Genomic DNA, 13,928 nt, shown 5'->3' on the forward strand with positions numbered 1-13,928 from the left:
ATTGAAAGACACGTTTGGTGACCGCTTAATTTCACGTTTTGGACCTGTGAATTGGCCTCCAAGATCTTGTGATTTAACACCGCTAGACTATTTTCTGTGGGGCTATATAAAGTCATTGGTCTATGCGGATAAGCCACAAACCCTTGACCATTTGGAAGACAACATTCGCCGTGTTATTGCCGATATATGGCCACAAATGTTGGAAAAAGTCATCGAAAATTGGACGTCCAGATTGGACTACATCCGAGCCAGCCGTGGCGGTCATATGCCAGAAATCATATTTAAAATGTAATGCCACAAGATTATCTTGCGGATAAATAAAATTCATGTCAATCGAATAATCCATCGTTGTTTTATTGCAATTTAAAGTTCTATAGCTCTAAAAAAACACCCTTTAGTAGTCTGTTTCCGGTATAACCGGAAGTTGTAGAGATCTGAAAATATGATCAGTTTTCCATAAACGTCTATTAGGTCATCGCGGTGAATCACCCTGTATAGAGGAATTTAGTGGTGGTGTAGCTCATTATCACCTAAAGAACGAGAATCACACGTAAACGTATAATAGAAATAGTTTACCTTATTCGTTATACCTACATTGAAATATAAAGTTGCTCTGAAACTTCATCATAGCACATCTTGAGTGAAGAAATGATTTCATTACTTCGAGAAGATATATTTCAACCTCGATTTCAACAAAGAACCTCATTGGAATGCCTTTCACATAACTTCGAAACGATATGCCCTCTTCAAAGTGAAAATTACGTTTCGTTATCACAATATTTCTTCCCCATTTCATGCCGTTATTCAGTCTTTAGCGGGAGAATCGTTCTTTGATGGGGAATCGTATAACATTCCAGATAAGAAAATTCTGCGACTTCAGCCAACTATGAACAACTTTCGGTAACTTTCAGTCAATAATCAACTGGAATGCGAAGAAAATGCAAATTTGAACAAGAGTATTTATTATTTTTTAATTTCATGATATTGTGATTGCTAGTTTTTTCATTTTCAACCTCGCAAGTTATTTGATCAAATAAACTCATTTCATCGAATTAAATTTTCCTATTTAGGATTTTCTAAACAAAAAAAATATTTGGAGAGTAGGGATTTTTGTTTACTTACACCCAGAAGGATCTGTTTAAATTTAATTTTTTTTTTGGTAAAACATAGATAGTATAGCAAAGAGTAAATGATTGAAATTTGGAGAAGAAACGAAAGGTCTACAATTTTTTTTTATTAATTTGTTAATTTTGTGTTTATTCACCGCGATCATCTATACAATCCCCAACAAATCTCGGAATTGATACAATAAGATGGTTTATTTCTTCTTGAGGTATACTATCCCAAGCTACCTGTTCTTCAGTCTCGGAGTTGCCAAAGTGCGTGGAGGCTGGGGTAAATATCCAAGCCTTATACCCATGATGTTCCAAACATGCTCTATGAGCGAAAGATCGGGAGATCTGGGCGGCCATGCCAAAAGATTCACATGGGTCGCTTCGAAAAGGTTTAAACTAACCCTGGCAACTTAAGGTCGGGCATTATCTTGCTGAAATATTAGATTTTCGAGCCGGTTAAGGTGATGAAGAACAAATGCCTTCACTATTTCTTGAAGGTAACGCAGCGGTCGCAGCGCTGTCATTTTACCTACCTCGAATAAAAACTAAAGGTGACCTACTTTCATGTGCAATAGCACCCCATACCAAAACGTCTGCTGTTCGGTGTACTTGACGCTCAACATCAAACTGAGGTTCACGTCTTTCTCCCCGACGTCGTCTAACCCTTCTTCAGACATCATATGCACCCAAGGAGAATCGAGATTCATCAGAAAAGACGACCTGATGCCATTCCACATTCCAAAGTTGACGTTCTTTGCGCCACTGTAATCGTTGCCGGCGATGCTCAACCGTCAGAGGTAACACAAAATGGGGTCGATAATGCTGCAGTCCAAAAGACCTTATCCGGCAGTAATACTTTTCTCTCTACTATGAAATAAACAAACATTGTATATAGGTATATATATGTGGTTTCCAAGGACAAAATTGAAGTAGTGAAAAAAATTAACGAGTGCTCAAAAGCTCCAGACTTCACTTCAGCGGTTTCCTCATTCTTTTTTCGATATTCCATTTGAATTTTCTAAAAAACGATTGTGTAAATTTAAGACGGTCTTCGAATTTACTTACCATCTTCAATATTTCATATGTATTCTGTGACAATTTTTTTTGTCTAATTCTATCATTCTTTTCAGCAATAATGCGACACTTTTTTGCTTCAATCTCCCATAAACTACTAGGAGCTGCATTATTCGCATTTTACCTTCAGGCAAGTTTCGCTTACACCTTACCCGAAGAAGAAGCTGTAGATGACAATCTCAAAGTGAGTTTATTATAACTGAAAATTTAAGAATGTCACTCATAACTTTTTTGGAATGATTTTCTTGAGAAAACGAAAAAGTATTAAAAAAATAAATGCATGATTAGCAGAAACAACTTTCTCCTATTCCATATACCTTTATATTCCCCTTTTCTGATCAAATCAATATTTTCATTGGAATTTACAAGTTTTCTAAAATACTGGGTATATTATTCATTTAGAACAATCGAGAAAAAAAATGAGAATATTTTTCTCCAAAGTAGTCGAGATTCCATAAAACGTCCATTAAAGACCAGTTTATCTCAGTTATCATTGAATCATTAATTATTGTTTGCAATTTGAAGAATTTTTGAATTGGGAAATTGGGAATTGCTTAAAATTTGAATTCGTATTATCTTGTAACATTGTTTCATATAGATTATACTGAAAATTGAAATGTTTCTAGCAGATGGATTCAGACATGATAAAAAGGAATTGGAATAAAAATCTGAAAATGTGGGGAAAAAGAGCTTGGTCAAACTTACACGGAGGCTGGGGTGTAAAAAGAAGCATATCAGATGATTTTGGGCAAGACGATTTAGTAACAGAAAAAAGGGCTTGGGAAAACTTTCGGGTAAGTTGGTCATAAATATTTCCGAGTAGAATGAATAACATCCTTCTAAAGGTACTTCACTTCGATTTACTTTACTTCGGTTTACTTTACTTCGATGTACTTTACTTCAATTTACTTTACTTCGATTCACTTCACTTCGACTTACTTTACTTCGGTTTACTTTACTTCGATGTACTTTACTTCAATTTACTTTACTTCGATTCACTTCACTTCGACTTACTTTACTTCGATTTACTTTACTTCGATGTACTTTACTTCAATTTACTTCACTTCGATTCACTTCACTTCGATTTACTTTACTTAAATATACTTTACTTCGATTAACTTTAGTTGAAAATTATTTTTGAGTAGACTATAAATCTTACAGAACGGATGGGGAAAGAGAAGAGTTCCTCTTGAAGATTTAACACCTCAAGAGCTGTCCCTTCTAGAAAACGAATTGCAATACACCGATTTCGACAATCTCGAGGAGAATGATGATGAAAAACGGAGCTGGAACCAATTAAACAATGGATGGGGCAAAAGGAATAAGTGGTCAGAATTCAGAGGTAAGATCTGAAAACATAAGTCGTAACAACAAAAACTGTTCGATAAAATTTCTTGACTTTACCACAACGCTTGTTATAAATTAACATTTCACAGGTTCTTGGGGTAAACGCAGTCCCAGCCCAGCCTGGAACAACCTCAAAGGCATTTGGGGAAAACGAAGCTACAGCGAGAAGGCCGTGCTGTAAACATTTTAGATTCCTGGACTGAATAGGGTGCGCTATCAACTTGATTTCATTTGGAACTACATATACTTACCTTCTGTTCACCCTTACGAAGTATTCAATTGTATTTATAACTTATAGATCGAATGAACATGATATAATTGTAATTTTTGAGATTTGTTATCTATTTTTGAGAATATTTGTAAGTGGAAGAATCATATTATCAGATCACTGACGGTTATGTAGGTATTGAATTTCGTGGAGAAAATTATATTGTAAGCAGTAACACTGGTTTTCATTTGACCTAAAGAAAATAAAACACCAAAAAAAAATAGAAATAATTCGTTTTAATCAATGAAATACGTGGTGAATAAAGATGCCAAAGAAACTTCGCAAAGTTTGTATTTTCTTTCACATGGTTCCTTTCTTCTTCCATCTTTTTCTGCCGTTAACAACTTTGAATGAAATGTAGAATCATCAGCATCCATATCTTCGAAATTTCCATGAGATGGACTGGAACAAGAAAAATCAATCAATCAATCAACTCTAACTTTTCAGCTTTTTATCGTCTTTTACTACGCTCGGATTTTTGTAATTTTCGAGAGTAAACAATATTTTGCAATAGCTTGATTATAGGTATACTTTTAAGCCAAACTTTAATAAAAGAAATGTGTAGCAAGCGTAATAAATTGGGAAAAATATATTTTAGGAGTGTCGAAAAAAGAATCATTTTGCACGTTATTGCCAAGGCGACGGAGATGGAGTCTTACAGCTGTGATGAAGTGGATCATTAAGACAATAAAGATAATTGAAGGGTCAAAGTGGGCGAAATAAGGGTGACATCTTGAGTATTTGGGGATACGAATCGCAGAAATCATTAGCAAAAAATATCTAGATTCACGATGAGGTTTGGAAGCTCTATTTTGGAAATTAATTCAACTTACTGTGGAAAGCATTTTCAAATAAAAGTTTATATACAGGGTGAGTTTTAGACTTGTACATATTTTAACAGCAGATTCTTGGGTTCAGAATGGAATACTTTTTTCCTTTACAATTTTTTTCGATTCGGCTTAGATGAAAAGATATTTTATAGCCATTTCAAATTTTCATAATGAGCTATGCCGCCCCTGGAAATCTGCACACCAAAATCTAGAAAAATGATGCGATCCGATTCAGAGACAATTGAGGCATTTCATACTTAAAACCCACTCTGTAGAATAACAATACCTAATACCATAGAAAATTGAAAAAAGGAAAGCAGTTATGTGAAGTCAGTAGCTTTTGAGCGCTCGTCATTCGTGCGACAATTACACCCTCGGATAGTACTTATACCTATTATGTGGTCTTTAAAAAGCGCAACTGCGAGGGACCAAAAGCTCCTGCTCAGTGCTTTTCTCGTTTTAGCATTGTGAAAGCTGAAAAATGATATAAATGGATCATGGAAATTGAAATTATTCAGTTTTTCGATTGTAAAGTTTCTGTGTCATCTTGTCGTCAACTTGGCCCCAACAAAAATTCCTCAAATTACTTATGTACTTCTTCAGCAGAATGTTTAACTTTCAGTACTTACGTTAATAAGAAGTGCGCAATTTTTTCAAGCACGTTATCTTCTTTCTCAAAATCCAAAGGATACTTTGCAATTTCGCACACCATCCTAGCTAGACATTCTTCACCATTAAGATCCAAACTGAAAAAATCTCCAATAAAAAACTAAAAATAGGCCATATAGAGCACCTGAAATCTTTACCTTCTCAAGTAATCAAGAATATAATAGTAAATCTCAATTTTGCTTAAGTCCTCATTGTGAATTGCTTCCCTCTTTGTTAGATCGTGTACTTGGAGATCGGTAGCTTTCTTCGGTAAGTCATAGTTGCCTTGAAGACAGGCACTTAATAATATAGTGGTGCCCCCTTCAGCACCGTCTATGGTCAATGGTACACTCAAGCCATACGTAAACTGGAATGTGAAGTACCATTATACTCAGTGGGATGACGAGTGTTATAGCAGCAGAAAAAATAATTTCTTCAACTTGATGTTTTTGCAACAGAGTACATTGCTCTACCAAAGGTAGAGAGAGCTAAGGGATGACATCAATTTAGATTTTCCAATTTGAAAAACTTATTTCAGCCCATTCTGAACAACTTTGAATTAATGTCGGCCCTTGTCAGTAAATACTTGTAACACCCTTAACTTCTACTGATCTGCATTTGATGAACGTTCATAGCAGATCAGCGAGGTGCTTTTTCTGTATAAGGATTGGGTTTTTATTCCAAGCGGTGCATGCTGCGACATCTCTCGAGCAAACATCAGTCACCGACAGAATAGGCTAGATAACAGCATATTAATTAAAGAATTCATCACATTGGCAGAGCATTATGAGTTATTGATGGACCTCCATCAAAATAATCAAATTACAAATTGATGAAATTTCTTACAAATTGCAAAAACATCAAGTTGAATCAATTTTTCCTTCTGGACGTAACACGATTCAGATCTTTTTGAGTAGGTTGAGGTCAGAAGAAGCTGAAGTAGAACTTGTTAATTATATTCCAACGTTATGATTTGAAGTTGATTCTTTTGTGAGTAAATAGGTATAACAGGTTAAAGAAGATTTAACTCACTCAAAAATAAATTACTCTAAATGATCAGTAGATGAAGATATAAGAAGTCTAGAAATTGTGGTGTGACCACTCACTCTTGTAAAAGGGGAAAGATAAAATTGGCGATTTGAGAAGGGCATGCTTCTTGGAATTTAAGCAGTTTGTCGCTATTTCACTTGATATCTGCATCATTTCATATGGCAACAACTTTTTCATCCATTTTGGACCGATTTAAAATGCTCTACAGTATACACTATACATTAATGAAGGGCTTTTTTTCAATTTGCAAGCTTTATCTTATCGAAATTCGAATTTGTTGCGATCTACTCACTTGTAGAACAGTTGTGGTAGGAAAGAACAAAGATCTTTTCGAAATTTTTCCTCTGCACTGAACTTGTAACAAGGTACACAGAAAACACATTACTAACTTCAAACCCGTCATGATCACCCAAATGTCCGCATTTTAGAATATCGACGAAGACAAAAGAATTCTACACACGTTCAAATATTTGTGTAACATATTAGCGTTAAACGCGTGTCCAGGTCAACGGTTTGTCACGTGAACTCGCAGTTACTTTGTACATCTTATGGTTGGTTCAAAAGCAGAACGAAAAATAATTCAAATTTGACCCAATGATTTGTATTATTTTGTCTAGACTAGCTCTGATTCACTCATGCGCAAATCATATTCAAAAGAGCTTCAGTTCAGACTTCAGGATGATCTAAAATGCATCTAACAGCGGAAATTCTGCAACCAAACATTTTCCTTTATTCCGAAAGTGATCACAATGCTCTGTTAAACTTGGAATCAATTTTCAACAATTTATAACTTTGAACCTATTTGGACTGAATCTTCATGATTTTTTCTGTATGGTTGTATTCTATGCAGTATTGGCGATCATACATCTTGATATTGTAGAAATTCAATGCAAGGAACAAAGAGACAAAATCCCAATATTCAAATAAAGGTAGTAGATGCCGTAATTCGAACAATTCCTCCTCAACATCGCTTTGAGGGAAGGGGGTTAAACGTAGGCGTGTTTGAAATGATTTGCTCTAGTTCAGAGACAACTATTATTATGAAGCTGACACGTTTTCCTGGAAATTTGAGCAGGTAAAGAATGGTCCTTCACTTCTTTCTTATTTCAATTTTTTGCTCTGTCTGGAAATAGAATAGGACTCTTGTGGCAAAAAGTAGACACTCCGAATAGCATGAAATAGAAAAACACAAAAGACAAATACAAGATTTTTATTTTTCTGGAAAAAATAATTATTTTAATTGACCAATTATTAGAAATTGGTAACTTTTATAAAATTTACCTAAGTACACAGTAGTTTACAATTATATAATTTAAATATTCAATAATTTGAATAATATTCTTTTTTTAATGGCACTCACACATTCTATTAATCACATATCGGGTATATTTAAACAATTCCGCTAACAAGCATGTTACTAATTTTTCCTATAAAATTAGAGATGCATAAAATGTGTATCTATAAGAAAAAAAATTGATTTAAAATAAAATTTCGTACTTAGGTCGAGTCAAAACAGCTCAATAATTGTCATATAAATAAGAATAACATGTCATTAACGATTTTGTTATAATGCACAATCCATAATATAAAATAAAGATTCAGAGAACTCTCCATATAATTCGTCTGTGAGAATTACAAACAACCATAAAGAATTTAAAACAATTCATCATCTGGTTTCCTGATAAATAATTATTAAAATAATATTTGCTTAAGTTGAGGGAGTCGAAATCGGGGCCCTTCGTACAATATGACTTTTCATAGAGGATTATTGTGTGATGATTATAGTATAATTGTATATAAAATAATTTCAGGAAAATTTTTATCTACATATTGTACATGTACTGCTAATAGAAGCTACATTTTTACATCTACAAAAAATATTTAACAAAAAAATTACAAAAATTAAAATAAAAAAAAAATCATGTCAGGAAAAATAATTGAACAATATGTAATTATTTCTCTGAAAATATCTGAAGTTGTATAAATGAAAACAGGAGCAAATAACTATGTTATATCCACAAAATAATATGAATTAGATATATGGAAAATTCATGAAGTAAAATATAGAGCCGAAAAATGAAATTGTCATGCCTGACTCACACTAACTAAAAACAATTGAACTTGGTAATAACAGAAGTGCTTTTAAAAAAATTAGTATCCCAATTCATTACATGTTGAAAATAATAATTGTGGAATTATTTAATCTTTTCAAGCATTTTTTCAAAATCACCGCATTGTGCACCTTACTTCATCGAAGTGGAACCCGTAAAAAAAGTTAAAATCATAATAGCTCGAAAACCCAGAATGAATATAAAAAAATGTTTTCAATTAAAATTTGGAATAACCTTTCAATTGCACAGTATGGGAGACAAACTTTAGATGGAAACAGTACGAAGAGTTTCAAATTTGCTTATAGTTGAGCAATCAAGAGTTCATACAAATGAGGATGTATAAAATTCTGGAATAGGAATTTAATATGGAAAGTTCGTTCCATTTGATCACTTAAATTTGAAATAAATTTAATACATTTAGAATAAGGTTTTAAATTATAAATACTTCATTGCAACACTTAATATATAATTTTTTTTCTAAATAGTTTTTTTGTGCAGGCACATTACCCATAGAGAACATTGTACCATAATATGAAAAATGGCGGAAGAACTAAAATAGTATATGTAAAGGGCAATAATTTTAATACGTTGGTCCCTTACAATTGGATCACAGCCTTTAAAATGCAATAATTGTCGCGCACGTTTTGCAGTAATTGGCGCTAAGGTCACTTGTGTGTAACTTCAACCAACTGCTGTCAAAGTTTGATGCGTATGCCTGTAATCGGTGGCCCTAAAATGGAAAAGAATAATATACACATTGATCAAGCTTAGTATTCAATCGTCTTGTTCGAAGCTGCATAATGTTATCAATATGTTCTAAAGATTTTCTAACAAGAAGATTTAAGATGAAAGATATATGAATTTAATTAACACATAAATCGCCATGATATCAAGCCAAGCAAATGACGAAAGAGGTTTGGAGTAGTTCAGCTATTCAATAGAATATTTACACTCGGTTTGAACGAAAAGTTTTAAGATTCACTCAAGAAATCAATACAAGAAAAAAATGCATTAAACTTTCTCTTCTCTAAATAATTGTATGGAAACATTAGGAAACAATATATTTGTTAAAAACTAATTTATCTTTGTCTTAAGAAAAAGAAACAAAAGAGATTTCATGGTACTTTCGGTACAACTTTTAGGCCCAGTTTCACCAAATGCTTTAATCTTGACTTGGCTCTTAAGTGAGGCCTTAGATCACGATTAATGTAATGTAGCGTTTCACCACACTCCAAAGCGCCATTTAATCGACCAATCGCGATTTAGCACTAATCGGCCATTTTTGGAGGATTATAACCTTTTAAGTTGAGATTAATAATTATTTATCAGATGGAACTCTTGTTTATGTAATTATTTTCCCGGAAATTTCTAATTTTTGGGCCAATTTTATCAAAATATGACTATATGTATAGGCTCAATATTTCCCGTTTAAAATACACGTAAACTTTGTTTTTGTGTTTTATGAAATTTATTGCAAAGAATAATTTATTGATATGTTTGATTGAAATATTATTTAAGAAGCAGTTAAACTTGTTAATAAAAATAAATAAGTTAATAAAATTACTTATATAGTTTTTTTTCCAGAATGTGTGGTTTTATGAAATGGGATAATTTCTTTTTAACTTCTGCAAGTTTCCGACTTTTCGAAGCACATCACTCGACATTTTCGGCAAAAATTAACTTTGTTTTTTGTTTACAAGATGACAAATGATTTGAAATGTTATGAGTTATGAATGAATGACACCTGACACCTAGCGCCAATGGTGGTCATCACTGCTAATACGATACAGAACACTATAATAACTTTTTGTTCACAACGTTGCCAAATGGTTTGAATATTTAATCGCGATTTGGTTAATCGCGATCATCTTCGGACGGGTTGATGCATGGTGAAACAGAAAACACTGTTAAGCCTGCTTTAGTAACAAGCGGAGTTTAATCAATCTGGGATCAAGTGCTGTTTGGTGAAACTGGGCCTTAGGATGCCCAAATATAGGTTATACAAGTTTCATTGTCTGAGATGAAGCCCCAAATACTACTGGACTAATTGAGATATCGAAAAATACAAGAACAAGCACATAAAATTTCAAATCATCCTTCAATAAAAACCTAGAAATCCAAAATCCATCGATAGATATGAAACAACTGAAGAATGAACCGATGAAATGAAAATATAGCGATTTCTAATGCGGTAATGAAGGAATGAAGGCAGGAAATTGAAGTATCTTCAAAGCGTAAAAGTTTCAAGAACTACCCAAAACATCTTTCAACAGCTACCTGTATATGGACGAAGCAGACGTCGACCTTGACCAAGAAACAAGAAATCCCTCACCTCTACCTCGTCTTTTCATGGAGATCAGGGCTCTGGTGACATCATTGGGTGAAATCATGGTCTGTATAATCCGAATTGTGAACCTAGCAGAAAAATTCAAAAATAAGAAACAACAGTTACAGATAAAATAAAAAGTTACTACCTGGGAAGAACTGCTGCAACACAGGATAACAAAGTGACCAACCAATATGTAGGTCTCAGCATGGCTGTCTGGATAATCCAGTATGTACTTGGCAAGCCAAAACAGTTAACACACAAAGAATTGTATAGGAGAGAGTAGAAGTAGAATGCACCTATCGATAATATCACAGAAGCTGCATGTAAAATGGTCTGAAAAAACAATCATAAGTCAATTCTGCAGATGAAGGATTTATTTTGAAGCTTTACCCAAGATCTAGTTTCAATGGACGCATGAAGTAGCATTACAAACATACAACAAGTCGTCATTGTTGTACCGAATTCGAACATATCTATGTCGGTATCGGCATAAGCCCCTTGGCAAATGAAAAATATGCAAATACTTTGGTATATTGCATCTAGGGTAGTGAGCCAGAAAGAATAGGATCTGTAAACTTTTCCAACTCGGCCCTGTTTATACAAATAAGGCCTTTCTTTCAATAATTCCTCAGGGGCATCTTGATCATACACACCTATAATGAATAAAATGAAGATAACAACTGGTGTTTGATTACAAGGCAGTCGATTAGTCTTACCTATAGCTAAAGGGGGCAGTGACGTAAAGAGGAGGTTATAAAGCATAAGATACATCTGATCAATCATGACTGAGCCGGAGAAACCACAATAAAACTGATACCAAAGAATGAGGAACACAAAAGCCTGAAATACAAAAGAACATCTGATAATTTCAAATTAAATAAGAGAAATAATAATCAAACAAATTTTGCATACAGATTCAATAATTTTCACATCAAACTTCACCTACTATCATTGAGTATTGAAGTACGGCCTACTTCAATACTCAATTTGTAAGAAAAAGTTACCCCTCTGAATTTTTAATGAAAACTTATTCGCAACTAATCCTAAAATAATTCGCTGACAGCTCCTACTTACAGCATTTTTATAGAAGAAATATAATACCATCCTGGACAGTCTATCATAACTCCAGTGACCATGCACCAACAAGAACTTCTCCAAATATTTGAACCTAGGTAGAGAAAAATCTGCCGCCATTACTGCCTGCATACCCTCCTGTCCGGATATACCAATACCAACATCAGCAGTTTGTATCATAGACACATCATTCGCACCATCACCAATTGCCAAAGTTCGCATTTTTAATTCTTCCTTAACTACCTTAACTATATACGCTTTCTGTAAAGGCGTGGCCCTACAACAAAGCACTGAATTGCACAACGTAGTCAGTTGAAGGAAAGGCTTAGTTAATTTAGATCTACGATCCAAAATGAAGGTGAGCGTCTTTCCATCGACAATCAAAGCACGTCCGGAGTCTTGGTGGACACTTCGAGAACACGCGGCTGAAGAACTTGGGCGCATGTAGAGCATGTCTCGCAGTGACTCCGTTCTGCTTCTTTGCTTTTCGATTTCGCCCAAGTAATATAGGATCTTTTCTTCCGCTGCTTCTCTTGTCCGGGTCATGAGATTAAGCAGTTCCATTTGAGGGGAGAACAGCTTCGCCGAGTACGATACATTGACAGCTGTTTCCGGTTTATCACCTGTTAGCACCCAAACTACGATACCAGCCGAAATCAAAGCCTGCAAAGTTTCTGGGACACCTTCCTGAAGCCTATCTTCGATTCCTGTGGCACCTAATATTAGCAAATTCGTTTCTATAGAGGAATAACTATCTCTGAGCTTCTTCTCTCTCTTTTCGAAAGCACTCATTGTTTTTTCGGTGTCCAAGTGTTTTTGGTACCACTCGTTGTATTCTCTTTGACTCAATACTCTTTTTGCCATCACCAAAACCCTTAAACCTTCTCTGGCATAAGCGTTCAAGTGTTGTTGGGTTTTGTTTATTAATTGTTTTTGTTCCGAGTCATCTTCAGCCGGAGCTAAACAAGGAAGTATTGTACTGTCAGCTCCTTTACAATATAAAATGATCTCTTTAGTCACTGGGTGTTTCACGATAACTGACATGCGCTTTCTACTAGAATCGAATGGTAATATGTTCAGAATTTCGAAACTCAACCGCTCTTCGTCTGGTAGATCGACTGTTACGCTTGTGGGAGTACGGTTGATAAGTCTGCAATTGTAATTGTAAGCAGCATCGACTAGAGCTAATTCGTCTGGACTCTCTGCTTCAAATATAGGTTTGAATTCGTACGGCGAAGGAGTAGCAGTCTTGTTCAGTTTTACCTTCTGCTCATCAGTCAAATTGCTACCACCAGCGTTTTTTCTTGATAAAAAGTTTATTGTTGGCAAGTTCAAAAGTTTGGGTCTTGTAGTTTTGACCTGAACCGGATATATGTCAGAAGAAGGGGAACTATCTACAGAATCTATAGGTGTAAGTGTTGAAACGTGTGCGGTATATTGATGAGACTGAAGTGGAGGTGAAGGTGTAACTGATCTAGACTCCTCTAACCTCAAATATTTATCTCTGTGTGATGTCATTGTGATGTGTTCGCTGCCTACTACGTCTGGTTTAGGAGCTTCTTGGTTGTCCTTCTGGGAGGAGGAATACATGCCTGGCATAGACTCGATTATCCCACTGGCATTCATGAGATCGTGGTGTGGATGCTGAGAACAAACCACGGTATTGCATATGGCCAAAAGTAACAAGAACTCCTGTACTCTATGAGCATGTATTTGTCGAGTTGAATACATGTATTCTGTGAGTGTATCTTGGTGGAGGTCACTAAATAGCTCGGGGTTTATAACGACGCTCAGGGAATTGGCGGTATTCCCCTTTTTTATACTTTGCAATTCGGGATGGTTGTAGTCTACCCCGTTTATTGTACACCTACGAAATATCATCTTATTCTCAGTCAAGGTCCCCGTTTTATCTGAAAAAATGTACTGGATCTGTCCTAGTTCCTCTGTGATATTCAACGCTCTACATTCGACTCGTTTACTGAGAGTAACGTCATACAGGTCGACATCACGATGGATATGGTATATTTGCATCATTTTACACAACTCTAAGGTGACATAAAGAGATAAAGGTATCATTATCTG

At 34.8% G+C, this 13,928-nt stretch overlaps 3 protein-coding genes across 7 annotated transcripts in view; 1 reads left to right on the plus strand and 2 right to left on the minus strand.

Annotated features, from left to right (window-relative positions):
• LOC123684627 (prothoracicostatic peptide) overlaps positions 1-4,090 on the plus strand; it is a 42,508-nt gene extending 38,418 nt beyond the window's left edge. For 3 of the 4 annotated variants that reach the window (XM_045623947.1, XM_045623945.1, XM_045623946.1), the window contains exons 2-5: positions 2,246-2,373; positions 2,816-2,983; positions 3,351-3,531; positions 3,626-4,090. In XM_045623947.1, the coding sequence (XP_045479903.1) occupies positions 2,251-2,373; positions 2,816-2,983; positions 3,351-3,531; positions 3,626-3,717 (564 nt within the window). In that variant the 5' untranslated portion in view covers positions 2,246-2,250 and the 3' untranslated portion in view covers positions 3,718-4,090. The remainder of the gene's footprint in view (positions 1-2,245; positions 2,374-2,815; positions 2,984-3,350; positions 3,532-3,625) is intronic. The other variant, XM_045623948.1, reaches the window with a different exon arrangement.
• On the minus strand, positions 4,021-6,881 carry LOC123684626. Its single transcript, XM_045623943.1, has 4 exons — positions 6,625-6,881; positions 5,441-5,649; positions 5,264-5,380; positions 4,021-4,206 (listed from the first exon to the last, which is right to left on the minus strand). The coding sequence occupies exons 1-4, from the start codon at positions 6,733-6,735 to the stop codon at positions 4,041-4,043; spliced, it is 603 nt and encodes a 200-aa protein (XP_045479899.1). The 5' UTR covers positions 6,736-6,881; the 3' UTR covers positions 4,021-4,040.
• A 646-nt stretch (positions 6,882-7,527) lies between these two features.
• The window catches only part of LOC123683955 (phospholipid-transporting ATPase VD), a 33,467-nt gene continuing 27,066 nt past the window's right edge, over positions 7,528-13,928 (minus strand). Inside the window, exons 7-12 of one of the 2 annotated variants that reach the window (XM_045622970.1) lie at positions 11,847-13,925; positions 11,489-11,612; positions 11,163-11,425; positions 10,918-11,105; positions 10,776-10,858; positions 7,528-9,173 (exon numbers count right to left, since the gene is read on the minus strand). In XM_045622970.1, the coding sequence (XP_045478926.1) occupies positions 9,139-9,173; positions 10,776-10,858; positions 10,918-11,105; positions 11,163-11,425; positions 11,489-11,612; positions 11,847-13,925 (2,772 nt within the window). In that variant the 3' untranslated portion in view covers positions 7,528-9,138. Of the gene's footprint in view, positions 9,174-10,720; positions 10,859-10,917; positions 11,106-11,162; positions 11,426-11,488; positions 11,613-11,846; positions 13,926-13,928 lie in introns of both variants that reach the window. The other variant, XM_045622969.1, reaches the window with a different exon arrangement.

Source organism: Harmonia axyridis, chromosome 7 (genome assembly GCF_914767665.1).
Source record: "Harmonia axyridis chromosome 7, icHarAxyr1.1, whole genome shotgun sequence".
NCBI lineage: Eukaryota > Metazoa > Arthropoda > Insecta > Coleoptera > Coccinellidae > Harmonia > Harmonia axyridis.

Coding starts and splice junctions, on each gene's coding strand:
- LOC123684626 (XM_045623943.1), bottom strand. CDS start 6,735: ATGACGGGTTTGAAGTTAGTAATGTGTTTTCTGTGTACCTTGTTACAA. Junction 5,650..6,624: donor CTACCACAACTGTTCTACAA/GTGAGTAGATCG, acceptor TTCACATTCCAG/TTTACGTATGGCTTGAGTGT. Junction 5,381..5,440: donor ATTCTTGATTACTTGAGAAG/GTAAAGATTTCA, acceptor AGATTTTTTCAG/TTTGGATCTTAATGGTGAAG.